This window comes from Nelumbo nucifera, chromosome 8, assembly GCF_055504915.1.
Source record: "Nelumbo nucifera cultivar China Antique chromosome 8, China Antique-T2T, whole genome shotgun sequence".
Classification (NCBI taxonomy): domain Eukaryota; kingdom Viridiplantae; phylum Streptophyta; class Magnoliopsida; order Proteales; family Nelumbonaceae; genus Nelumbo; species Nelumbo nucifera.
Genome location: NC_142656.1, coordinates 27529744 through 27557585, shown reverse-complemented (window position 1 = coordinate 27557585; position 27842 = coordinate 27529744). Strand labels below are relative to the sequence as shown.

At 36.9% G+C, this 27842-nt stretch overlaps 2 protein-coding genes across 3 annotated transcripts; both read right to left on the bottom strand.

The window, feature by feature from the left end:
- Positions 1-3145: 3145 nt before the first annotated feature.
- On the bottom strand, positions 3146-17257 carry LOC104605361 (cytochrome c oxidase subunit 6b-2). The gene is made up of 4 exons (XM_010270095.3): positions 17100-17257; positions 6941-7029; positions 6730-6811; positions 3146-3354 (listed from the first exon to the last, which is right to left on the bottom strand). The coding sequence occupies exons 1-4, from the start codon at positions 17109-17111 to the stop codon at positions 3301-3303; spliced, it is 237 nt and encodes a 78-aa protein (XP_010268397.1). The 5' UTR covers positions 17112-17257; the 3' UTR covers positions 3146-3300.
- Positions 17258-20241: 2984 nt separating this feature from the next.
- LOC104605362 (E3 ubiquitin-protein ligase DA2L-like) lies at positions 20242-27185 on the bottom strand. Of its 2 annotated transcripts, none has more exons than XM_010270096.3 (8): positions 26772-27185; positions 26616-26667; positions 26375-26481; positions 24851-24955; positions 24608-24749; positions 24378-24468; positions 21542-21608; positions 20242-21396 (listed from the first exon to the last, which is right to left on the bottom strand). In XM_010270096.3, the coding sequence occupies exons 1-8, from the start codon at positions 26964-26966 to the stop codon at positions 20833-20835; spliced, it is 1323 nt and encodes a 440-aa protein (XP_010268398.1). In that variant the 5' UTR covers positions 26967-27185; the 3' UTR covers positions 20242-20832. The 2 variants fall into 2 exon arrangements, with proteins under 2 accessions (XP_010268398.1, XP_010268399.1); XM_010270097.3 differs by having other exon boundaries at positions 24851-24932; positions 26436-26481.
- Positions 27186-27842: the final 657 nt, after the last annotated feature.

Here is a 27842-nt window from a genome sequence, read left to right as displayed (position 1 = left end):
AAAATAGATACAGCTGAAGAACTTGGTCCCATAGCTGAGGAGCTCAGATTAAAAAGACGGGAGGCCAAGTTGAAGTTTGACAAATTGACAGTGGTGGAAGAAATTAAATGGAGGCAAAGAGCCAAAGTAGCTTGGCTGAAAGAGGGGGATAGGAATACACATTTTTTCACAAAATGGCAAATGCTAGAGCTAGAGCTAGAGCTAGAGCTAGAGCTTCTGTAATAACCAGAATGGAGGGGGAGGGCAGGGTAGGTATCTCTGAGACTGGTATGAAGTTTGTGGCATTTGATTTTTATAAGAAGTTGTATAAGGAATCTTGGTCTTTCAGACCTTTTCCTTTTAACCAGTTGAGTGAGGAGCAATCTTCCCTTATTAAGGGTCCCTTTTCTGAGGAGGAAATCAAAGAAGCTATCAAGTTATTGGCTGATGAGAAGTCTCCTGGCCCCGATGGTCTTCAAATCTCTTTTATATTAAATGCTAGGATGTGGTGAGACAGGACATCATGAATGTTTTCTGGGATTTTTTTGAGAGGGGTTCTTTGCAAAGAAGCCTGAATACTACTTTCATCACCCTTATTCCAAAGATTGAAGGTGCAGTCAATACAAGGGATTTCAGGCCGATTAGCCTTCTACATAGTTTTCATAAAATCCTAGCTAAAGTGCTTGCTGAAAGATTAAAAGGAGTACTTGGTAATGTCATCTCAAACAACCAAAGTGCTTTTATTCTGGGTAGACAGATGCTGGATTCGGTGCTGATCGCTAATGAACTCATTCATTCAAGGAAAAATGAAGGTTCACTAGGTTTGATCTGTAAACTTGACATTGAAAAGGCCTATGACCATGTTAACTGGAGATGTGTGGACCTTGTGCTTCACCAGATGAATTTTGGGCAGAAATGGAGAAATTGGATTGAAGTCTGTATCACTTCTCCAAAGCTCTTAGTCCTAGTAAATGGGCAAGCTGCAGGTTTCTTTGATAGTTCCAAAGGCCTTAGGCTGGGAGACCCCTTATCTCCTCTTCTTTTTATATGTGTAATGGAGATCTTGACTCTGTTCTGTAAGAAGGTTGCAAGCTCGAGAGAGTGGGATGATTTTGCAATTGTGCCGGGGGGAGAGAAGGTGGAACATTCTCCAATTTACAGATGATACTCTATGTTTTGTGGATGCCTCTCCCTCTCAGGTGGAACTAGTCCTTGGGATTCTATCTTGGTTTGAGTGATAATAGGGCTAAATGTAAATTGGAACAAGAGCCAAATCATCCCAATTGGCCAAGTGTCTAATTTAGCTGAGTGTGCTGATTTTTTGGCTTGTTAGATTGGGTCCCTCCAAACTAAATATTTAGGTCTCCCATTAGGGGTGAGTGGTGGTTCCTCTGCAATTTGGAACCCAGTTATTGAGAGATTGGAAAGGAAGCTGGCTTCTTGGAAGACAAAATATCTTCTAATTAAGAGTACTCTCTCCAATTTTCCTATCTACTTCTTGTCTCTTTTCTATATTCCTAAGAAGGTTGCAAATCAGATTGAAAAACTTCAAAGGAACTTCCTTTGGAGAGGCTGGGAGGAGAAAAAAAGTGCACTTGGTGAGTTGGGAGCAAGTTTGCCTCCCCAAATTAGATGGGAGGTTAGGTATAAAGAAGCTGAAGAATTTTAACTCTGCTCCGCTTGGTAAATGGATCTGGAGATTTTCTGTAAAGCCTGATGCGTGGTGGAGATCTCTCATTGCCAATAAATATGGTGTGAGTTGGAGGAATTGGAGAACTAGGGATCCTCCTCCTAACTAGGGTAATTCTCTATGGAAAGGGATAATGAAGACCTATTCAGATTTGGGCAGGGGAGTCTCAATTAGGGTGGGTAACGGTAATAGGACCAAATTCTAGAAGGACCCTTGGTGTTCTGATGTTCCTCTTGCTGAGTCCTTCCTGCTCCTATTTCAATGTGCTTCAGATCAAGAGGCCTCAGTTGCCGAGTGTTATAGCATTTCGAGTGGTTCAGTTCTTTGGACTCCCTCTTTTCGCAGGAATGTTTTTTATTGGGAGGTGGAAGAGGCAGTGAATCTCTTGTAATGTCTCCAAAATTAAGCTTTGGATTATAATTTGGACGATAAATGGCTTTGGAGGTGGAATTCTGATGGTCAGTTTTTTGTAAAATCCCTGGCTGCTTTGATAGGAAGGGTGGGCCTGATTTCCCAGCTCGGCAAGTATGGAATCCAACCAGCCCGTCAAAAGCATGTTTTCTAGTTTGGACTATGGCTATAAATAAATGCCTTTCTAAGGAAAATCTAGTGAGAAGGGGCATCCAGGTTTCAGACTTGTCTTGTAGTTTATGTGGTTGCAATGTTGAATCCACTGATTATTTGTGCATCCACTGCCCATTTTCTGCTCATTTGTGGAATCATCTCCTCAACATTGTGAAGGTTAGCTGGGTGATGCCAAGGTCAGTAAAAGAGTTGTTAAACTGCTGGCAGATTAAGGGTTTGAGCAAGAAAAGGAAGATTCTCTGGAAGCTGATTCCAATTGTGGTTATCTGATGCATCCGGACCGGGAGGAACATAAGGGTTTTTAATAATAAGTCTCTTGGTCCGGAGGACCTATCTGAGAAGTTAGTGGGCAAGCTGGTTTTGTGGCTGTCTGTGACTGCTGAGTTTAGAGATAGGTAATGTGTCAGATGTTTTATTTTCTGTTTCTTGATGGTTCATGTATCTGCTGTTTTAGATCAGTCAGTCTATTCTGGGACTGATCTCAGCCTCCTGTGTGCATCTCTTTCTCAATAAATATTACTTTACCTTTTTCCAAAAAAAAAAAAAAACAAGCACCAGAATTACTTTACCTTTTTCAAAAACATTGCCCAGAACATGGAGAGTGGCTGGAAGATTGTAGATATAAGCAACAAACAAGCACCATATCCACATCTAAATCAGATCTACAATATAACCATGATAGGCTTGAGGAGACAATCTTCGGTTACCCCTACAGCCTGGTCCATCAAGGGGCAACCCCGTTCCAATGTCATGCCCCTTGTAGCAAAGAACCAAGGGACCTGACTAAATGGCCTTTGGAGAAAGTCACTGAACCAATCAAATATTGAACATCAGAAATACTCGACCAGTTGCTGAGTGCTCAGCACCATAGTTCTAAGAAGAATAAAGCAATAACATTCAACAGACTCAATGCACTTTCCATTGTCTTATTGATTCACTGTTCTTTGGTGTAGCAACCATGACATAGTTCAGATAAAAGATATAAGCATTATGAAGTTCCAATGTAGAAGATTAACTGCATATTAAAATGTCAAATCCGCTTGAGATCAAAGAGGGCCTGGGAAAGTTCCATTCTCCCTCTGCTCATTCCATCTCTCAATCTGCAATAAAAAAAATAACAATAACTAGAAATGCTGAACTTCATTGTCTTCATTGTTAAGATATTGCTGTAATGCACCATGGAGAAATAAAACAACATGAACGTAGACGCTAGATAGGGCCATTGCTTGGTACAATGGTAAAATCTCGGGATGATAAGTGTGAGAACATGGCTTTGAGTCCAAAACTCCACTTTGTGCAAAACAAGGCTCAAAAGGTAGGTCCATATCCAGTCAACCCCTCCCAAGAACCCAGATAGCTGGAAGCAACAGTGAGTAATGGCCTTATTGATTAAAAAAGTGGGTAATAGCCTCTTAAGGTAGATGCTTGATGCCTAAATAAAGGGTGGCAGATTTTGAGGAGAGACATACTCAGACACACAAAAAAAAGGAATCAATATACCATGAAATTAGGAAAAATATCTTTCCAAGACACCGCACTAGTTGCTCGAGCAAGGATTTACCCACCCTTTGTTAGGTATAACTTGTGCTCTAGAAATTTTGGTAAGGATTTGGGAACATGTGTGGATGGGGGTTTACCTCTTCTGGTCTAGGGTCTGAACTTAATTAGGACTTGGGGTTTAGGTGGGGATTTGGAGGATCTAATATGGACAATGTTTTGGCTTTGATTCAAATTCTACAAATGGTTGTCTTAGATCCCTCTAAGTTGGACTCTTGGATTTGGACCCTCTTCTCCTCTGGTTCCTTTATTTGCACCTCATTCTTCAAAGCCCTAATACAACATTCTTCTAGTCCTGAGCTTTCTTTCCCTGTTAAAGAAGTGTGGAGGAAATCGGTGCTGACATGGGATGGGGCACTATGCTGGGAAATAGTTTTGGAAAGAATTAACACTTGCGATCAACTTCAAAGGAAGAAGTATTTTTGGTGCTTGCCTCCTAACTGGTGCATTCTTTGTAAAGCCAATTGTAAGTCTTGTTATCACTTATTAATCTCCTACCCCTTTGTTTCTTCTATTTGGGTGGACACCCCCACCAAGGCTACAAACCCTCTTCAACTCCTCTCTACTGAAAGTTGGACAAAGAAGAGAGGTAGAATATTGTGGCGATTTTGGAGTAAGCCCATTCCACCCAAAATTCAAGCTCTGTGTTGGGAGGGTTTTCTTGGAAAGGTGAACAGCTGTGACATGCTTCAAAAGAGGAGGCCACATAAATGCCTCTCCCCTCGTGTGTGCTATCTTTGTTAGGAAAATAGTGAGCAACTATCTATTGGATCAAGGCCTATAGGGGTTGGCGATTCAATAAGGCTGAGCTACTAGCACTACTTCAAGGAGTTTACAAGCAGCAACTTTTTTGGGCATCTATCCATTGGATCATGGCCTATAGCCTTTATTGAATCAACAGATCTCACAAAGATCAAGTTAAATTCGAAGAAAAACCTCTCCTATTCAACCTCCAAGTATTTAAAATGTGACTCACTAGCTAAACAAGGAGTTTACAGCAGATACATATCGTTCCGACAAGAGCACGATACACAGAACATGTAAAAATCAGCAATTCTGTTTCTTTTTGTATGTATCGCACCGATACAGGCCCATATTGGGCTGTTTCAGCACTGTATCGGCCAATACAGGCCCAAAACAGTCCCATACAACCTGATACTTCGTGCCGGAACACCTTGTATAAGCTATATATGTTTGTTCAAAATCTACCACTAGGTGCCTAGATACAATAATTTTGTTAATTATTTCTATATTTAAGTCTAATTTTTCTTTCATTAATTAGTTAATTACTCCTATAATTTAAGGAACTTCAAAATTTTAAATTTAAATTTTAGCACCTAATTCGAATTCTCTCATTAATTCCATTAATTAATGATCTTCTCTATCATTAATTTCATTTTGTTAGTATACAAAAAATGCAAACTTTAGCAATAGCAAGATTTGAACATTGGTCACTAGATTTTAACAACCATAAGTTCACCACTAGGCCACACCCATTTGTTTGTTATGGTCATATGTTTTTTTTTTATTTTTAAGTAAATTTTCTCTTTTCATAGTGGATATTTATTAATAAACACTAGAAATAATTATTAAAATTTATATACTAATAAATATTAAGATAAATTGATGTATACACATTCACATTTTAGTTTTTTTTCAGTTTTTTCATGTTTTAGTTATTCCATCATTTTTAATGGTTACCACTTACCAATTGTACCCCGATATTTCGCACCATATAAATCATTAAATTATGGATTTTTACATTTAAATGACTTATTTACAATCATATAAAACTTGTAATTATTGTTGGCAGTATATTTTTAGGATTTATTTGAATTTCTTAGCATATTTATGTGTATCTTGATTTTTCATTTGCATCTATGCATATCCAAAGTGTATCCCAATATCTCTCTTAAAATTGTCAATCCAATACACCTTGGGTTTTCGATACTTTAAACCTTGATTGTAACACATTGAGTAGTATCAACTGTGTTTTTCTATTTCTTGTAATTTGTACCTAGTTCTCTCTCTAATTAATAAAATTAATCTTTCCTTGATCAAGAAAGAGGGTGTAAAGGGTGCAAATGGACCAGATCATGATCTGATATGAATTCAAATCTGATCCTATTTTTCCAAATTCAGATATCACCCCGTTAGATTTTTAAATCAGATTGAATCGAAAAATAGGATCCATTTAGACTTGGATATCCAACATCCTTGGCAAATTCAAACTCAAATTGATCTTTGTGAGATCCATTGGATCATCGGATTGAATCGGATATAGGATTTACATTATTGGACCGAATTCGGAGTATACCCCTTATCCAAATACGATTCAATCCCTTTTGCATCCCTGTGTAAAATAGAGGTCAATGAGAAAACAAAAATTAAAAAAAAAAAGGAATGACAAAGTAGAGAACTAAGCTCTAATTGAATTGGCTCATAAAAAAAAAGTCCTTGTTGAATTGATTCAAACTGTGAATTGTAAAAATTGGAAACCTTGGGATTTATGATTGAAATAATGAATCTTATTGTAAACTGTTGGATTTTGCCAACTATTTCATCATTCCTCTTTCTCCTAGCAGAGGGCTCTTCTATGGTAGAGTGCATAACTAAAGGACTTGTTTACTGAATTTCCTCACACTCTCTTAATTTTCTTTGGGATAGTACTGCTTTGTTTTTTAAATAATAAAAGTCAAAAAATTAGAAAAATAACTACTTTGTAATGATTCATAAAATGAACTAATTTTTATCAGAAACAGTAAGATATTCATGACATGGCCCTTCTAATACTAATCCAAAAAAAAACATGGATCCTTCTAATCCTAATATAGGGAAGTACAATCTGCAATGAAAAGCCCTACACAATAAACTGATACTGAAGAAAAATCAAGTTGGATAGTAAATATATAACTTACCCATTCACCTGGGCAGAGAGAACGATAATATCTAGCAAACCTTTCACATTCACCAGACTCCTCACCTTTTGCTTGCAAACACCTGTGTTTTATATCATAAGTTAAGCTTCTTAATTATTTCCACAACAAGCTGTTTCGAGAAAAATAGAATGCATAATATGCAAGACCAGCAGTAACACAAAAATAATTGCTCAAACATGAAGAAACCAACCTGTGAAATTCAATGTAGCGAGTGAAACAGTGCCTGGTTTGATTGGTTGTGGGGAAACGAAAATCAGCTGGTGCTGTTTTCAACTCAATCTATGAAATAAATCGATCAGATAGTACCAAAGTAGATGAGAAACAAATATTGCTAAAAGCTAACCAAGAAAAAAATGATATTGGCTTTTGTGGAAAGTTAAAAAGAGTAGTAGATAAATATTGTCAGAATGCATGTTCCTCCATTTCCATCAAATGAAAAGGCAAGATTTTGTATCCAACTCAATCCAAGAAACAAAATCCATAAGATAGTACTGAAATAGATGAGAAACTATATTGCTAAAAGCTAACCAAGGAACAAAATGATATTTACTTTTGTGGAAAGTGAAGAAGAGTAATAGACAGATATTGTCAGAATGCATGTTCCTCTATTTTCAGCAAATGAAAAGGCAAGAATTTGTATCAAGAAAAGAAGTTATAGAAGAAAAAATGTGGTAGCCAAATGGGTTTAAGAAAGAAGCAATAAAACAATATAATTGTTGGCTATCAGTATCTTTTTCTGTCCCTTTTCAACCTTTCTTTGACTTCTCTATTCCTCATCAATTCAAATAAAAGTAGCAAATACATAAAGTAAACCATGGACAGAGATGGCATGGTTATCATATACTTTAAACAAAGTTTGTACTGGTTGATTACCAAAAGTAGTTAACTTTGCACAAGGTTCGCATCATGGTGGTCAAGGTGTAGGAGAGAGCTGCTCCACCTTGGCACAAGGGTTTTTCAAAAGAGAATATTATTAAGGGAAAACATAAAAACCTCCCTTGAGTTTTCTGACAATCATAAAAACGTCCCCTATGATTCCGCTTTAATAAAAATCTCCCCTATAATTCTGAAAAAACATACAGTGACCTCCCTTCCATCATCATCTCAGACGGGAAATGTTGATAAAATACCATATTTACCCTTCAGACTATTCATTCATATGTCAGAAAAAGATTCAAAAAACACTGTTCAATGTCTTCTTCCAGACCACTGAAACAAGGCAGCAGCACTGATCTCTCTCTCTCTCTCTCTCTCTCTGCTATTTCTACCTACAACCCGTAACCATAAATTGGTTTATAAATAAAAGAGATTATTAAAGAATATTAAAAAAACACTGCATTGGCTGAATAAATTGAACCAGATCAACCATAAACTGAGACAACTATAATGGTTGAGAGAGAGTACTCAAACAGATCCCTAACCAGCTTGGGGTGGAGCATCTCCTAGTTGAAGGGGACTCTCAGGTTGTATCAAGGTGGCTTCTAAACACAGATGCTACCATTTGGGGCTACAAAGACCTCATCAAAAAAGTAAAGTGGTTAACTAGTAATATGAGAATTGAGGTAAAATGGGTAAGCAGGTCAGCTAATACTATGGCTGATTCTTTGGCCAAACAGGGGGTTTCCAGGGAGGATTTTTTTATGCTACTTTGTAAGTTGTTATAGTATATTCGAAAGTTGTACTTAACTAGCTTGGAGAGGTTGCATCTCGTGCCTCTCCTTGGGGACATTGTACTATTTTCCATTGCTGATTAATAAGTTTCTTTCAATTATCAAAAAAAAAAGAGTACTCAAACAGTCTAGAAGCAGAACAGAAAAGAGAGCAAAACAGTAAAAACCTCCTTCATCATCAAAGCCGAAAGGAGGTGATACTGAATTCCAGTTTCTCGTATTCAATTTGCAAATGATTTACTAATTTTTTTAATGGGGCTGACATTGAGAAGGTAGAAAATATAAAGGTCTTGATTAGAAGCTTTGAAAGAATTTCCAGCTTGAGAATCAACCTTGAAAAAAGCTGCATAGTAGGTGTTAATTTGGAGAGGGAGGCTGAGGCAATTGCAAAGTGCTTAGAGTGTTCCAACGAAGAGTCCTACCTAGGCCTTCCATTAGGGGCAAACCTTAGGGAGAATAGATTCTAGAACCTGGTCATAGAAAATTTTGAGAAGAGGCTAGCCTCATAGAAGAAGAATTACATTTCCTTGAGTGGTAGGCAGTGTTTTAAAAGGCATGGGAGGCGTACACCTAGAGGTGTGCCTCCAGGTGCGAAAGGCATGCTAGAGGTGTACACCTCATGTGCCTCATGCATATCTCATATAAAAAAAAAAAAGAAAAAAGAAAGAAAAAAAAAAGAAGGGGAAGGAAAGGAAAGGTTAGGGAAAGAAAAAGAAAGAAAGAGAAAAAAAGAGGAAAAGAAAGAAAAGGAAAGGAAAGGGAAGAAAAGATAAGGGAAAAGAAAGTGGGCCGGGGGCGGAGCTCCCAGACCCCCAGCCCCTTTTCTATGCGCCCAATTTGGTTTTTTTGTGTTAGGGTGCAAAAAGTGCTATTCATCTTCATTCTTCTTAATATAAAGGATTTTTATTAAAAACAAAGAAAATTGAGATCCTCCTCATCCCCCTCCTCTTAAGAAGGCTTACACCTTATGTTCTGAACTATGCCTCATGCCTCTAGGTAGAAGAACACCTCCGCATTTTAACACATTGGTGGTAGGATAACTTTGATTAAAGCCACTCTAGCTAATCTACCTACATACTTACTGTTTGTCTTTAGGATTCCTCCTAGGGAAGAATTTAATGAGAGAATTTTTGTGGGAACTAGGAGAGAGCAAGAAGGATCACTTAATTAAGTGGGAGATCATGTGTAGGAGTAAAGAGGAGGAAGGTTTAGGGTTAGGAAATGTGGTATTGTGGTTCAAAAGAATTTCAGCATTGTTGGGGAAGTGGTTTTGGTGTTGGCCCTTGAAGCGAGAGAGACTGTGGCATGAAGTAATGTTAAGTGTTCATGGCTTTTCAAAGAATGGATGGGATGCTGGTGTCTCATGGCAGGCTACTTTGGCAACGCCATGGAAAGCAATTCACAGTTGGATGGGATGCTGGTGTCTCACGGCAGGCTACTTTGGCAACACCATGGAAAGCAATTCACAGTATCCTTCCTTGGTTTCTCAGATTTTCCAAGTCTCACGGTGAATTGTTACCACTTGCTAATCCCCTAGTATGTTATTGTAGAGTTGTGGGTTTGGCTCTTATCATTGTTTGTATGCAGGTGGAATATGCCAACAGAAGTAAGAATGCTCTTTAACCCTTCTTTATTCTCCTTGCCTAACAAAAGAGGAAGAAAGAAATGCTAGAATCTTTCAAGAAAGGACAAGCAATCAAGAGTTAAAGAAGTGTGTGCTGAATAGGGTAATACATTGGTTAAAGACTTTGGAATTATTTCACAATTTCTCTTTTAATGAATTTGGAGGAATTGGCCAGCTAGCTAGATGTTAACCTATAAAGAAAGTATTGGCAACTTTTGATTGAAGTTAGGAGTGAAGCAACTTTTGATTGAAGTGGATTCCAAGGTGGTGGTTGGGTAGTTGAAGATCCTAAAGCAAGCTTGTGGTGGTAAAAAATCAATAAATTTAAATGGCTGACATGAAACATGCATGTGAGATTATAGTGGGTGGGGAGATCAACAAATGCTCTGGCTGATAGGTTGTTCAAGAAAGGGACAAGAGGAGAACAATTGTTTTGGGCTCAGTTGTAATTTCTTATTTACTCTTTTTGTAATGTCATCTATTTGGGAGAGGCTACAACTCGCACCTCTCCAAGGGATGCTTGTATCACTTTTGAATCTCGGAATTAATAAAATTCCTCATCACATATCAGAAAAAGAATAACAATAGAAATAACACCCAACTGAAATAACACAATAAAAGCTCAACAGATGAGACAAAGACCAAATTTTGGTCTTCCAAGCTTTGAAATGCCTGAAAGACCACACAAAAAGACTTGCCCAATGCCCCCTTAGTAACTGAGTCAATCCAATTTAAGAATATACCCAAATTGGCTTAAAAAAACTCTCTATAGCCACATCAGGAAATTCCTGAAGTGCTAGCAGCCTATTATCACCCATTCCATGATCATTATCCCTATGTTTCTTTCCTTCCAAACACCCCAACTGATAGCAAATGGGACACAGTTCCAGAAAAATCTTCCCATTTAAGCTTCCTTGAATGCTTGACTAGTCAGAATAAAATTACCTTAGAACAACCACCTGCACCCTAAATAAAGAAAAGAAAATTCGCCACAGCATTGCCACCTCACTGCAATATATGAAAAGGTGTCTAGAACCTTCTTCACTTACCATGATAGTCAATATGGTCTCTAGGCATCATTGAGGCAATTCCTAGACCTACTATCTAGGTGATCTTGTCTGGGGACTACACCGAAATTGATTTCCCAGGCTATCTAATTGATGCACAGGGACAAGTCAATTAACCTTTTCTTTTATCATCCAATCATGTCAGTTTACTTGCACTAACTCTTTTTACAAAGGCAAAAGCTTGGCTCTAGAGACACAGGACTCAAAACCAGTAACAGTATAAATTATTAAAACTTGTTAAGGCAAAGCTCAAATATCCCTCCCCCCAACGTAATGTATTTACAATTTATCCCAAAAAAGTTGTTGTCTATCGACCCTTTGTTTGAATAGGGTATCCACCAAACTATTGGCTGACCTTTGTACCCATTGAACTGTTAATTGTATATTTCTTGTAACTTGTAAGCCATCTGAAGCATCTAATTTCATTTTTATAAATCCATAAGGCCTTGTTATCCTTCATCAGCCAACTAACCACCACTTTAGAGTCTCCTTTAATTATTAGTCTCTCCACTCCCAGTCTCCCATTTCCATAACCTTTTGCACCAAAACAGTGCAGCCATAAGCTTTGTCTTGATTGAATCTCCTTCACCTATTGGTCCAAAGTACATTGCAAGAATGATACCATCCTCATCCCTTATTACTCTACCCCCCCCCCCCCTGATGGCCCTGGATTGCCCAAGCTACAACCATCAATAATCAACTTCAGCATTCCCCAACTTAGTGGTGTCCAATTTACTATTTCCTTTGTCTTCTTAGAGGAAGAGTCTGCTATTGCACCCCAATTTCTCAAAATATCATTAACTGAGAAATCTGAAAATAAGTCCATTGTTTTCACCTAGTTTGTCACTTCATTGTAATGGTTTCAATTATTGCCTCCTTGCTCTCTGTTTTTCTCCTCAAATATCCTCGCATTCCTTTCCTCCCAGATAGTCAGTCCAAATTAATGCCACCTTTGTGCATCTCCACATTATTCAACCTTTTCTCTTTGGCTGCTTGATCATAGTAGCCTCAAACAACATGTCCAAGCTAACAAGAGGAGTCCACTTGCACACAAAAAGAGCAAGAAACCAATCCCCAATTACTATAGACGAATAGACTAGAGATTAGTAAGTGGTAAGAAATTTCACCATTCCATCTGGCACATGATACACTAGTTAGGGTACAAAAGCCAGCTGGGTCTCTTTCTTTGTAAAAGATCACATGTGTTAATGCCTCCATGGAAGACTTTCCAATAGAAGACAACAACTTTAGGAGGAATGAGAACACTTCACACTTCCTTCATAGGAAAGGACAGCAAAGGAAGGTTGGAACTGCGAAGGGGATTGAACAGGGAGGCAAAAGGAAAACCACCTTAGGGCCCATCCACTCTACTAGAAGCAAAAAACACCTCATCAAGGATATGCAAAAGTCTAGAAACCATAGGAATTTCAAAGTCCCTATGGTTTCATCTAAGGCCCAAGTTCCAATCAAAACCCTAAGAAGATGAGAAAGGGACAACAAACTCAACAATGGGCTTAACTTTAAGGGTAGAGGTGGAAAAGAGAGAACTAAACAAGTCTTTCAAAAGGTGACTACCAAATCCAGAGATCCTCCAAGAATTTAATTTTATTGTCCAAGAACAGATCATACATGATATGGTTCAAGAACATAGGGAGAAACTTATGAAGGGCTTTCCAAGATGAAGCAAGAGTAGCTCTAGTAGATAATTTGCCATGCTAGCCCCCATCCATAAGCCCATGAATACATGTTTTTTTATCAGCAGAAGAAAGCCCATGCATACTAACCACAACCTTATGCTACAATTCTTCGTTCTCCAACGATAGTCTATGGCCCCTTAGTTTGCCATGTCCTAGCTGAACATGATCAAGATCTACCATTCAAAGGGCCTTTAAGATTAATTGGGCACGAAATCAACATTAATACTGAAAACATGTTCTAGAACAAATATTTGGAAGGTTGTCAGAAGTGCCATTTAAACTCTAAAACCTCTGAAAATGATGCACACATTAGATGGTCTAAAGACATAAAGCCACATGTTGGCTGCAACCTACCCAATGATGAATCCTAGACTTATGCATATCTATAGAAAGGTAAGTGGTGAGGCCATGAGGGCCCTCTGTTGGTTGCAACTTGCGGTCCTATGTCCAATACCCAAGTAAACAAATCCCTTTTAAGAATTTTAACCTGACTTGTTAAGTGAGGAAATCACTAACATAATTGGTGGCATGCACCTCAAGTGGGTTTAGAAAAAAAGTTAGAGAAAACGTTGGAAATACTTAGAAGGATTAATCAAGAAATTTCAAAATGAAGAGAAGATATGATGCACAGAGGCTTTGGATTTGGTAAGAAGAATGAAACAGGAGATACAATTTTAAAATTTGTAATTGCTTATTATATGGCAATAGTAAGCACATATCTTAAAAAGAAGTATGAATGCAGTGTTTTAAAGGCACAAGGCGCAAAAAAAGCATAAGGACCAATTTGCGCCCGTGACAGAAGGCGGACACGTACCTTTTTGAAGCAAGGTGCAAAAATACAAAAACAAAATGCTAAAAATCAAAAAAAATGTCAGAAAATTCAAAAACATGCCAAAAAAATGCAAAAAAAATAAAAAATATTAAACATAATATTAATAAAATAAACTTAAATTTTAAAATAAATGTTTTAAAAAACCTATTATCTAAAATTAAAATACATAAACATAACATGTAGAGTGTATTCAAATGAGAATTTAAAAATAAAATCAAACATATAAAACATTTTTGAGCATGTAAAACCCACAATCTCTTTTTTCCACAATTGCATTACTTCAAGTAGCTAATGTGACGTAAAACATATTACATTCCTGATTCTACAAGCTGCCTTTGTGCCACACCCCTCAAGGCAAGCCCAAACAAGTCCATGTTAGGGTCTTAAATTCTTAGTTCTCACACAAAAAATAATGATTTTATAATTTTAATTGCTTTTAAGAGGATATTTTGGTAGGATGAATGAATGAACAACATTAGCAAATAGGGTGTTCTTGAAGCTTCAGTGAGCAAGCGAAGCGAGAAAAAAAAAAAGAAAAAAAATGTCAAATTTTCAAAAGGTGCACGCCTAGGCTGAGGCGCAAAGCACATCAAGCGTATGCCTTTTGAAAGGGCTGCACCTAGGACCTAGGCAAGGCGCATACCCTAAATGCGCCTGGCCTGTGCGCCTAGGCGCGCCTTTTAATTCACTAGATGAATGTATGCGCTTGTGCGCCTAGGCCCTAAAAGATTTCCTTCTTAGGAGAACAAAGTGAATGATGTGCAAGGATTGCAATCTTGGTAAAACACATGTGCAAGAATTGCAAACTTAAATATGTGCATAATTGAAGAGAAGTAGAGAAGAAAATAGGTGTCCAAGAAATGGGTGGGTAAAACTAAAAGGAGGAAAACTAACACATGGTGAATCCATTCGGGCTCCAAAATTTCCTACCAATTTTGGTAAAACACATGGTGAATCCATCTAGACCTGAAGCCTTAGATCTATTCATAGAGAAGACTGTTTTCATTATTTCCTCTTGAATAATCTAACATCATAATCCATAGATGGCCAATCAAAACCCTCCATTCTCAATATATCACCCAAAGGCCCTCCATTAATAGATTTGAAATGCTCCACAAACATTCTAGCCATCCCTTTTTAACTTAAGATCACTTCACCATTCACTTCCAACTTAGACACAAAATTCTTTCTTTTCCTTTTTTGCATTACCATCACCCTCTTTGATCCATTTGCCCCTTGATTTTTGTCTCCAACAAACCCCTTTTGTAAAAAGAACTTCCCCCATTTCCTTCTTCAATTTCCATCACAATTCTCTCTCCTCCTCGCTTAGATGTCCTTGAAACTCCTCATCTAACTACTCGATCTAAGAGGCTAGATTGATCTTTTTGTCCTCTATTCTTCCAAATGGTCCCTATCCACTCCATTATGTTAGCTTTTAGCTTCTACAATTTTTTTGTGAAAGATCATACCTTTCCACTTTATTCCACTTATTTCTTCTCTCCACCACTCCTCAACCTCATGAACAAAATTTGAGCATGGGACAACCACATATGAGATACCTGAAAGGGGTAGAGCCACCCAAAAAATCTTCGGAGCCTATTCTAATAGGACAATGGTCATTTTGACTAGAGGCCAGTTCATTATCCTTTTCCTTTGTTGGGTCTTGTCGGGGTGGTGTATTCAAGTGAGGATCATCCATGCATTCCAAGGACATACCTTCTTGCATACCCCTATCCGAAGTGGCTCCTCATTGTGTTTGGTAAGGTGTTTGCTCCCTGTTCTGTACACCTTGCAGTCATTGAGAATTTGGTGATGGTCCCTCCTCTTTTAGGCTTACAACCAACTCCCCAAGTTTGTTAGCTCACTCCCCTTCCATCGAAGACATTTCTTCTTGGCCATTAAATGTTCCCAACTCTTTTTTTGTTGCAGGCTTCTTCCTCATCACCTGAGAATAACAATTCTGTGTTGAAGCTGTCCATTTCCTACATGTCTAGGTACTGACGATACTAGAGCTCTCGTTAGTTTCTGAGTCACTTTCATCATCACACTAAATCCAACCACCATCCTGCTCTTATTCAATGCTTTCTTCTTTGTGCCTTGAGTACCTCAGGGTCAAGGTAGGCCTTTCAGAACCAATAGGTAATGGAGAGTTGGAGACTCTAAATGCAGAAATTATGGCATTGCTGCATGGTCTGGGGCTTGAAAACTGTTAGAACTCAGATAGGCAGAGGTAGAAATGGACTCAAGGTTGGTATATATATATATATATATATATTGGATCAATAACAGTAAGCTTTATTAAAGATATGAAATTTTAATTACAAGAGAGAGGAAAGGAAAAAAGTTTTAACTCCCCACCAGCAGATTGCATAGAAAGTAGAATTAGAAATTAGTCCAAAATAAAGAAACCCTATTCACCCCTTGCTTAGCTAACCCATTGGCAAGTGAGTTAGCATTTCTTTTCACCTAGCTGTACTTCACCTCAATGTCCCTAGTAAGCCATTTGAATTTTTCCCTTTCATTCCTATAGATCCACATGCTACTGTTATCTTCCTTAAGCAATGTAACCACCACCTCCGAATCACCTTCAAGGGCCAATATTCTGATGTTAAAGTCTCTTGCTTTTTGGATTCCTTCCAGAGCCACAAAGATCTCAACCCTGAGCATAGTTGTCAAGGCGCCTAGGTGATCCTGGTCACCTAGGCGACCACAGGGCGCTCAGTCGCATAGGTGACTAGGCGGGCGCCTAGGTGATGGAATTTGAAAGTCTAAAATATATATCCTAAGCTACTTTATTGGTTTTCTATACAAACCAACATACCTGTGTGCTAGCTATTAGCAATAAAATCATTCGAATAGAACATAAAATGCCATAGCTAGCATCCAGGCCAACAAAAATGGGGGATTGCAGATAAGAAAACACAAACTAACCCAAGATTATAAGCCTAAACTCAGTCCATTTGACCACAAATCTTCACTATCTATTTACCAAAACATTTTCGGCATTTTTCACACGATCCACTCAACCATACTTATCAAACAAGATTTCCACCACAACGCACTACCCAAAAATTATACAGTTGTCCTAAAATATTAACTCCCACTAGATGAAATCTCACCAATCTTATCAAGATTTTAAGAATCCTGATCAGTTTATCAATATAAAACAAATGTTTTATAACAAAAGGCGAGAAAACAAGCACACAAACAACCAAACAGATGAACGACGATCAAAGCATACAACGAAAACAAAATTTCAATTTCTTTTTCGTTATCTGACAATATTATCTTCGCAACCTAAATCATGACTGAAAGATTGCATTGGTTCGAGAAAGAAAAGCCATAAAAATTTAATCTTTGGAATATCATTCGTTCGATTTAACACACAGAAAGGGAGGAAAGAAGGTTGTGAGAAAGAAAAACCCAAGGCCAAGACGCCATGCTTGAAAATGAGATTACCTCGTCCGCCATCTCAGATCCAATCGACCACAACAAAGAGCTACGAACGGGGAGAACTACGAAGATCGGTGGTTTTTTGACGAGGAAGAGGCGAAGAGCCAATTTAATATTTAGGCCAAGAGAGTTGAACGAATCTCTTTTGGCCTCTTGGGTTCTCGCACGGTTCTGTTCATACGTGCGAAGGGTTTACTGGCTTACACTTGTTAAATACCAACCAAATCTCTTTTGGCGTTTTCTTTCCGTTTGACCAATCATCCACAGCCATTTTCTGACCGAGTTAGCTCCCAATTTTAAACGGGCTTAGGGGTGCAAGTCGGGCGGGCTTGATCGAGTTTAAGTTCAAGTTAGGCCCAATCTTAAGAGTTGGTCTTAAGGCCCAGGCCTTGACCAAGCCTGAGGTTAAGCCCTATTTGTTAAACTCGAGTCCAGCTCGCAATAAAATTTGATGGACTTAGGTGGGATGATATCAGTCCAGGATTAAGTTGGTAGTTCATGATATTTTTCTATATATGCATGTAGTCATGTATACATGGAGACATGCTCGGGTTAGAATAAGGTCAGGTTGGGTTTGGACATGCTCAACCTACTTGAGGGATGGTCCCAAGCCTAGCCTAAAAAATAAAAGGGTTAATTACTTGTATATATCTTGAATTTTTAAAATCAACTTATATGTAACTTGTTGAACTTTCCAAAGTTAAGTATAGAAAAAAAATAATATTAATTGTTCATTAAATTTTCAAAATCTGCCATTCTATATTTTTGTTAGGGAAAAAGGAGAGAGAAAGAGAGAGACTCCTCCAACAATTCCAAATCCAGTTCCTGTTTCTTTCATCAAGAAAGAGATGAACCGTTTTACCACCGAATAACATTCATCAAATGATAGGACTGATAGACCCTTTGGAGTAGCTGAAGAATGTGTACGTGCATTTCATGTGGAAATTTTAAATTATAATAACAATTATTATTATTATTATTATTATTATTTAATTTTGTATTCCATTTTTGTCATAAATAAAAATAATTTTTATTTAATATGATGAATATATAACATTAGAAATGTTCCCAAATGTTTTCAAAAAAATTATGTCTTTTTTGTAATTTTTTGTGTTTCATCTTTTTTTTAAATATTTTTTATTCAATTATGACTTCATTAATTTTTTTGAAAAGTTGAATCATTGATCCACCATCTAGATAAGAAAATATCTATGCTTTCAAATCAGTTTTAAATTATATATTTCATCTACATTATATAAATAATTTTTACTTATCACACTTAATTTTTGTTTGACATAATTAATATATAATATTTTATATATTCTTTTGATTATTTATACTTTTTTTATTTTTTAAAGATTTAGTATTTAACCACCATATCATTGATTAATCCATTTGACCCAAACCACTAACCCACCACCCAAAAAGGAAAATATTTTGATTTCTAGTCTGACATTAAATTTTGTATTACACTTCCATCATTGACAAACATTATTTCTCATGTATAAATATTATTTTTGTTCAATATAATGAATTTATAATATTAGAGATGTACCCAATATTTTATTTTTATAAACATATAGCATTAGATATGTGTCCAAAATTTTCTCTATTTACTTTATTTTTGTGATTCTTTGTATTTTCTATTTTTAAAAATTTATTATTTAACTATGACATCACTTCATTTCTAGGTTGTTTTAAATTTGATATTCCATTTTCATCGTTAATAAAAATACTTCATACATTACATACTTATTGTTGTTTAGTATAATGAATATACAATATTAGAGATATCCCAATTCTTTTTATTTTTTTTGTATTATATATTTTATTTATTTTAATTTATTATTATTTAATTATGGCATACCACACAATATTTTTATGTTTTTATTTTGTCATTAATAGTAGTGTAATAGATACTATTAAACTATATTATTCATTTTTGGGAATTTTATACTAGCATCTTTTTTGTTTGGAATCAACCCACATAGAAGTTAGTGGCATAGTTTTAAACCCACCCTTTAGGATTTTAAAACTTGAATTGATAAGTACGAAATAACTTGAAGATTTTATCCTGTTGGCACACGAGCAATCAATAGGACTCTTCTTCTTCATAAGACCAAAACAAGGGCTCGACCCTTAGATAAAAATCACTCTTATTATTATGAACCCTAGGGAATTACCCTAGAGCTTATATTTTTTTATTTTAAAAAACTCATCGCCTAGGTGACACAAGTGCTCACCTAGGCGACACAAGTGCTCACCTAGGCCACTAAGTGACAAATCACTTCCCTATCACCCTTTGGTGAGATCACTTTGGCTGTTCAGAAAAAATGTTTTGGGAGCCTCTACACACCTTAGCTAATTCAGGTCCTTGTTTGTCTTTTCAACTAAAAAAAGTATGTGTGTAAATACTATTTTACCCATACTCACTCTCAGGGTGTTTGAACCATTTTTGCTCAAGGGGGTGTTCTCTTTTGGATTTTAAGAGGGGGGAAAGTTGATCAATGAGATTTTGGTTCCCATTGACCAAGAATCCCATGTTCATTTTTCAGGTTAATGTAGGGATCAGGGAAAATTTATTTTCCTGGGCATCACTTAACCCATCTAGGTGGGTAACTTTCCGACCTAGGAAGAAAGTTGCTAACACTTGAATGGGTGGATTTTTATGACTAGAATGGTCATTACCTTATTTACCTGAGAAATAAAAGAGCATGGGTAAATGACTTACCTGGAGGTCATGGGTACATGACTTACCCAAATAAGTGTTTCCCAGGAAAAACTTACCCAGGTAACTGCATTTACCTGGGTAAGTAACTTACCGAAAAGCGAACGAGGCCTAAATGTAATCCTATCTCGTTATGTAGGGATAAGAAATCTGAAATTTTGTTTTTGTTTTTTTTGTTTTTTGTTTTTTTACAAGAGAAACAGGGTGAGAGAGCGGGGTGCATGTGAGGCCCACTGGCCATACCAGTGAGAGCCTGTGGATCTATGGGTTTGATCCCACACCTCTTGCAAGAAGGGTGCCATGCGACCATCTCAACCACTGGGAAATGACAAGTTCAGCAATGCAGAGGTATAGCATGAAACTGACTGTATGAATGTCTTCGTAAACAACCCGAAAAAATTGAACCACTGCTACAAGCTATAACATGGTAAATATAGAAAACATCTTAACACAGCCATATTATCTTACAGTAGTCATCTATATTGTCAACTTCCCCTTAATCTGCAACTTAAAAGAAAATTAAACAGCACCAAAGACCTGGCTCTAAAAGTTACTTTGATGTTTGATCCCTATGACAATCACCTATATATGCATATCAAGATTACATAAATGCACAAAGTACACTCATGATACAACATGCCCTAAATATCAATCAGGTCCTTTCATTTTGTTTTTCATTTTTTCTTATATGAAAAAGGAAATGACCAAAACCCATATGACAATTTATATTTCTCTTCTCCACTCCAGCTCGGAATGCTAAAGGTTGAATGACAACAGGGGTCTTGGCTTACCATTCTTCTTCAAGATAGGTACCATTTGGTAGATAAAGTTATTCAAACACCATGGCAATCATAATACCATCTCTTGGGCACGATCTTTGCCCATAGATGATTGCCATTTCTAAGATAGCCAATGAAATGTCACAGGATCATGTGCCAAAGTTAGCAAACAGCATGCCTCTCAACTGTAGTAGGGCCTGAAAGCTGCAAAAGGCTTGGGTTCCTGCCAATGTCATAAAGAATTTAGGCTTCCATATGATGAATCAGAGATTGTATGAGGGATGCTTATACATGAGGATTCATCATCATTAACCATCTCTGCTGTCAGATCTTCATCGGAGATGAACCCATCTGATGAATGTTGACTCCCATTTAGGGGATAGGCAGAGAATGATCCCCAGGAATCATCCTCAGTTGCGGAACAAGAGCTTTCCAGGCAACAATTTTCTGACTCTGTATCGTCAAATTCTTGCTCTAAATCAGACCTAATTGGTATGTCTGCATCACAATATGTATTACTCGGAATGCAGCTATGATGTCCTATAGCATTTTCATATTGGTACTGGTAGGCCTGACTATGATCCTGAATTGGTTGGGACATTTCTGAACGGAAATTATTTTCATGTGCCAGTCTCGCAATTGCAACTGCAACTCCACCAGTTACTGAATCCGAGGGAACTGCCGCTTGACCAACTAGTGCCAAATATGACCCAGTTTGGTTTGACACATGACAATCACTAGCTGTGTCAATGGATCCTAATGATTGCTGAGCCGTACCTTCCAGTAGTCTAGTATCCTAAAGAAGGGTAATTAACAATTCAAATCAAGGGATAAGAAATACGATTTCCACCATTAAGTGAAATATATTCTATTTTAATCATTTAGAATGAAATCCAAAATCAAACCTCAAAGAACCAAAGTAAAACTAGCAGCAGACCAACCTTGATAGATTGCCATATAGCTTCCATCATCATAATGTCTTCAAGATCTACTCCAAATTCATCATACCTGCAAAAGAGTAGTCAGTAAATACAATAATGCATTCCAGAAATCCTAAAGGAAATGGAAGCCAAGTACATACGAAAACTTATTCAAACAGAAAACTCCAAAATAAAAAAAAAAAAAAGTCATAAAACATGGAAGCTAAGTACATCCTAAATTTAATTGTTATAAAAGAGTGGAGATGGTGAATGAAACAAGAACAATTAACCCCATATTGAACTAATCATTCAACTACATGCCAAGTGTTATGGATGATACTCTGCCTTAGGCCAGTTCTGAAAATAAGCAACAGGTATGCACATGGTCTAATCAGGAAGAATGGAACTAACAGAACCTGGGTCAAGCTATTACCAACTTGAAAGCATGAATAAAACCAAAGGGACAATATGAGGCTCAATATACACTGGACCAAGCCCAGCCAAGAAGTAGGTCTAATTTGCTCACCATCTCAGCTTTGCAGAACTCCCTTGCACTCAACACCAAGGACCGAAATATCAATATTCCAGATACCCAAAGTTGGGTATTGGTGTGTGTAGATATCACCGATACACCTCTTGCTTTTTTGTTTTGTATTTTTTTTTTATTTTATAATCATTAGAGGGCTGGAGGCCCACATTTGTAAACTTTTAAATTTTACCAAATCATTTTGAATCGGTGTATCCATCTGTATCTGGGTAAACCGATACATATATGATATGCATATATTGACAACACAAGTTGATGACAGGGAATTGGGATGGTCTGGGGGGAGTCAAGCACCTCCAGACAGGGGTCCAGCTGTCCAGGGCCCAAATGGTATGTGCAATTCATCTATAGTTCCATACAACACCTGCACAGGTGAATTTCTTTTATATATGTTTTACTCTCAGTTGTAAACATATTAGGAACCCTAAGAAACCTAATTCAGTGATCTATATATACTAGCTTGTTTCACTAGAGTTGTACTGAACTGAGAGTAGTGGATTTCACAGGGATCTTCCAAGGACATATGCAAAAAAAGAAATATTGAACCATGTAAATCTTGTGTGTTCTCTGTATTTGTTTTCATTACTTATAATTTCCTTTCATAACATATACTAATAAAGTAAAGGTGATACACAGGCATACAAATACAATATACAGTGAAAGTATTAAAAACCATTAATCTAGACAAAAGAAAAAGGCTAGGAAGCATAAAATAAATGTCCAATTTTCAATTGAGTACAACAGGGACTTTATTAGTGATCACCACATTATGTATACCAACTGATGGTGGCTCAGTTGGTAGGGTCTCCGGCTCATTGTCATGGAGACTTGGGATCAAATCCCTCTGCCACCAAATTTGGGGGTAGGGGTATCAATGGACTGGGTTTGGTCTGGACCCTATATGATTAGAATGGATTGGATGGTGCAATAAGACATTGGATTGGACCAGTCCAGAGTTAAAACGCCCAATGTGTTTTTCTGTTTGGAATGTACATAGTTCAATTGTCCAATGGTCCGTCCAAATTCCACTGACCCAATACACAAAACCTGAGTGTTTTCTGCCCTTTCTCGTCTTAAATTTTGAATTCAATAAAAGATATGGATTCCCTCTTCTATTTTCTTCCGGACCATTCATCCTCTCTCTCTTTCTATCTCTCTCTCTTCCTTCTATATGCCGTTTTATCTCTATCTCACTTTCTTTCTCTCTCTTCTCTGTCTCACTCTTTTTCTCTCTGTTCCATTCTCTCCCCCCTTCTTTATTGCTCTCTCTCTCTTGCAATTCTTTTTTTTTTCTATTCTTTCTGTTTGTTATTTCAGTAGTTTTCTATAATCTTTATTTTTACTTCCTAGCTTTTTAATTTTTATTTTTCTGTTACTTTTAATTTATGTTATTTTCTGTAGTTTTCTATGATTTTTTTTTTTTATTTTAGTTAGTCCAGTTCATATAGGACCAAGACTATTTCAACCCATTTGCATTAAAATGGATTGGATTGGAGCTCTTAATTGGATTCAGATTGGATCAGATTCAGACCGCATGTTAATGGATTTAAATCAAAGCAGATCAAATTGGACAAAACCTGGTCTATTAACACCCCTAGTTGGGGGTTATGGGTATGGGGATGGCCTACCCCCTAACAACTTACAAACTTCCAACAACAGGAATAATAAAACTCCTTATTACTTGTCCAAAAAAGCAACAACAATAAGAAAATTTCAGCAAAATCTGAAATACCACAAGCCTCTTATTTAAATATGTGATGCTTCAACATATTTTTATCTTATGAGAGAAAAGGATTGACAAAATTTTGGAAGTGCATCTCAGAATGAGCTTAAGTCTTCCTAGGTGGGAACTAATATCTCATGCCTAAGCCAGAGCTAAAGACAAGAATTTAAAATTGTAAATCCCTGTGAAAAATAAACACATCTAATATAAGAGATCCTGCAAAAGTTACGAAGGCTACAGAATTGATGGCAACTCCAAATCCTAGGCAGGATAGTTGGCATATTTAGGGACAGTGGGTCAACATTTTTCTATAATAACCATTAACAAATCAATCAACAAGATTCAGTTATCCATCTAAAATACCTCAAACATCAAAAATAGATTCTTCAATTAGTATTCCTATCACATATTGAATGGACCCAGAAAAAGTGAGGAAAAGAATACCAGGGTTGCTGAATAATTTTCATGGTAATTAGAATAAATTATTAGCAGAGTTTCTTCAAACACACTATTAATCAATTTATACAGAAACTTTAATACTGTAAAAACTTAATGCCATAAAATAGAAGAAAAAGAATATAATGAACCTTATATCCCATACACTTCCAGGAGATCCAGCAACCTGGATTCCCTGACCCACTAAAGATAGATCTCTGTTCTCTATGTCCTGTAATCTACCTGCTCATTCCATCAAAAAAAGCTTAGTTAAAAAAATATGGAGAGAAATAATGAGAGTTGCATATCAGTGGCAGTAAGCCATTATGGCATCCAACTGAAATATGTACAATGTATCATAACTGAAGAACAAGAGACGCACCATTCAACGATTCCCTGGAGCCAATGACTGAAGATTGAACTCCCAAAGAAGAGGAATTCCGGTTGTTTACAATGACCTGATCTGAATTTTGTGATTCTAGCAACTGCATTCTTATTTTGGCCTCAATAACCCTCTGTTCTTCCTGAACCACCAACAACCCAATGCATGTACATTCAACTCCTCAAACAGATAATACACTATAACTATCTGAAACAAAAGAGAATCAGAGTTAAGGACCCATACAGCTTGCTCAAGGCCCTTTTCTTCTTGTGTCCTAGCACCACGGTATTCGACGGCATAACTTGGAGTTTTGCAGAATGGGCACCTTTTGCCAGCTAAGGATACAATCTAAAAGAAATGAATAATTTCCGTTTTTAGAAATCACACAGGTATAACCTTCTCAACATTGAAAAATTAAATTACAAAACTAAAATCCATTATTCAACATGAAAACAACATAAAAATGACACATTAACCAGAAAGGATTCAATTTTCTCAGACTTAAAATCATTAAAGTAGGGCTGAAAAAAAGCCATGCATTTTATAATGGTTCCTCAGAAACCACAGAGAGCTACATGGTTCAGTGTTTTGGGAGCTAAAAGAAGTCTTATACCCATGTGTTCAGTTAAATAAGTGGATAGTTTTGTTTTCCATGTATTACCTTTGTATTGTATACATATGCCAGAAAAACATCCATGAAGAACACAATCCTGTCAAGGTCAAAAGGTTAAAACCTCCATGCCTATTCAGCATTTTGTCCTTTAGGCTTGTGCTTGATAAGAGTGCAAATATTGCACAGTTCATGAAAAATTCAAAGTTAGTTTTGGTTTTGCATTCTTACCAAAATGGTTTTGGTTGTGATGGGTACAAACATGAATTCGAAAGATTGGACTCAAACTTTTTAAAATGACCAATTTCGAGTGCAAAGTTTGCATCCATTTTTTGGAAGCAACCTTTGCTCCCATTTTGAATGCAAACATATCAGAAAAAATATAATTTTTATCATTTTCGGTACACAAATGTATGCTTACGAAATACTAGAAAAACTGAACCAGAGTACAAATTGGCTTTGGTCCAACGTTTGTACTGTTGCCAAATGCAGCTGTGGGCTTTCTATATCGGTATTTTGTGCTTTATAATGTTGTCTTCATCCCAATTTATTTTTCCATTGTCCTTTTAATGTTGCAACAGATATGATAAAAGTAGCATATGAGTAAGTTCAGTATTTCTTTTGGTTATTAAATACATTTTTAGCCTAGATTGTCCAAGACAAAGTTAGTACTATCCATGCAAAAATTACTAGGACTCTACAGGCTTTCCAATGGTGAAAGATTATCTGATCTTTTCCAGCTGATTCATCAGTCTCCATTTGTAATAACTACTTCAAGTAAGGATTTTTATCTCAAGCAGCAGATATGTCATTATATGAATTTTCCAACCAAGCATAGTTTTTTCATTAATCTAGCTATTCAACTTTGCTTGTATTTGATTACTTTCTTTCTTTACTCAAATAATCCATTTTAGATTACTTCCAAGTTTATAACCCAAGTTTTGAGCAGGTTCGCCATCTGGGAACCCATTTACATTATAATCTACAAAAGGGTTCAGTTTCATTTATTTATTACTTTTCAGAAGAACAGAAAATTGCCAGTTCTCCTCTAACAGAAGCAACCCCCATTTGTACACAAACATAGAAGATCAAAAAATAAACAGAAGAACTCAAATGCAGAATATCAAAAAAATAAAAGTAACCAACCGCCAACTCACGAAAAATAACCAACAGACAAAGAAATAAGCAATCCAAGCAATTATGATTTTAAGAGGATACTGAGGAGAATGCATAGCATTTGAAGGCCTCATCTGCAAAAAGCATTCTGCAGTAAAACCACACAAAGGAACACCCAATTAGACATCAAACTCAGTAAGATAAAAATAAAAATAACAAACACAGAGAGAGAGAGAGAAAGAGAGAGAGTTCTCGAAAATCCCAACGAGAACGCCAACATACCGGTGCAAATGCCCTTCGTACAACATCTCGACCGATTCAAACTCGGATAATACTGAGAAAAAATACAAACCCAACACCAAAACCGCCACAGTATTAGCAAAAAAAACCACTAAAACCCTTTTTTTTCTAAAGAAAGGAACCAGCAGGAGTTATTACGAAGAAACAAATTGGGCATTCTTCAAGATCAGGATTATTAGACTCTTCGATGCCATCAAAGCAAGGCGCGAGCTTTTGAGATAGAATAAGCTTCCGAAGATTCTTGTAGTCGACGTTGGACTTGGCGCGAACGAGCCGCTGCGGCCTCGTGAACCGCTCCTCGACCGTACTCTTCCTGCAAATCCGATTCCCCATCGATGTTCTTCATCGGTTTCCGTTTCTTGTCATTTCTTTATTTCTTCTACTGGTGTTTGGTGTTAGGGTTTCTTCTTTCTCACACCCCATTTATTCATGGGTTCTTTAACCGTATTTTAATTTTCTGCAGAGACGCAAAGAAGCGGGGAGAGACTAGAGAGAGAGAGAGAGAGAGAGAGAGAGAGAGACCGCTCAAAGTAAAGCAAAGTAGACAGCTTTGATCTTCTATGTTTCGAGTATTGAGTATTTGACGGGATAGTCCTTGGCATGTTGGTGACATGGACGTGATTAATCCAATTTCCAACTGGATCTATCTTGTTTTGTTTTGCTTCCCGGAGAACGTAAAATGATTTGTTTGTACTAGTACAATACAAATTTACCCTCACTATGACATTTGATCCTAACGGAGAATGCCAAAAATGGTCGGTAGATTGGACATGGGCTTTTCTGAATGATCCCATCGCCAAGGGCCCAGTTATCACATTGTCATCCTAAGGGGCCCCCCAAATCATTCGTCTTGCATAATTTGCATGTGCAATCATGGTTCCTTTTCCGTGCAGTTCACGGTACAACTCAAACTTTACTCTTTCATAGATGGAAATAACAATCTATAAGCATCACTGTGTATATAATATTCGAATTTTCAAAACTTCGAACATCTAATCTTATTATTGAGTTATTTTTCTGGGGTTTAGACAAAATTTTGTGTTGGGTAACCCAAAGGAGATAATGGGCCTGGCCCATACCTCAGACCAATTCAAGCCCATATCTTCTGTCTCCACCCTAACTCAAAGAATTAAAGAAAGCAATAAATGGTGATAAATAAACAACAAATAATCCAAGGAATAAACTGTCAAAAGTGTTCATCGTGGAAAG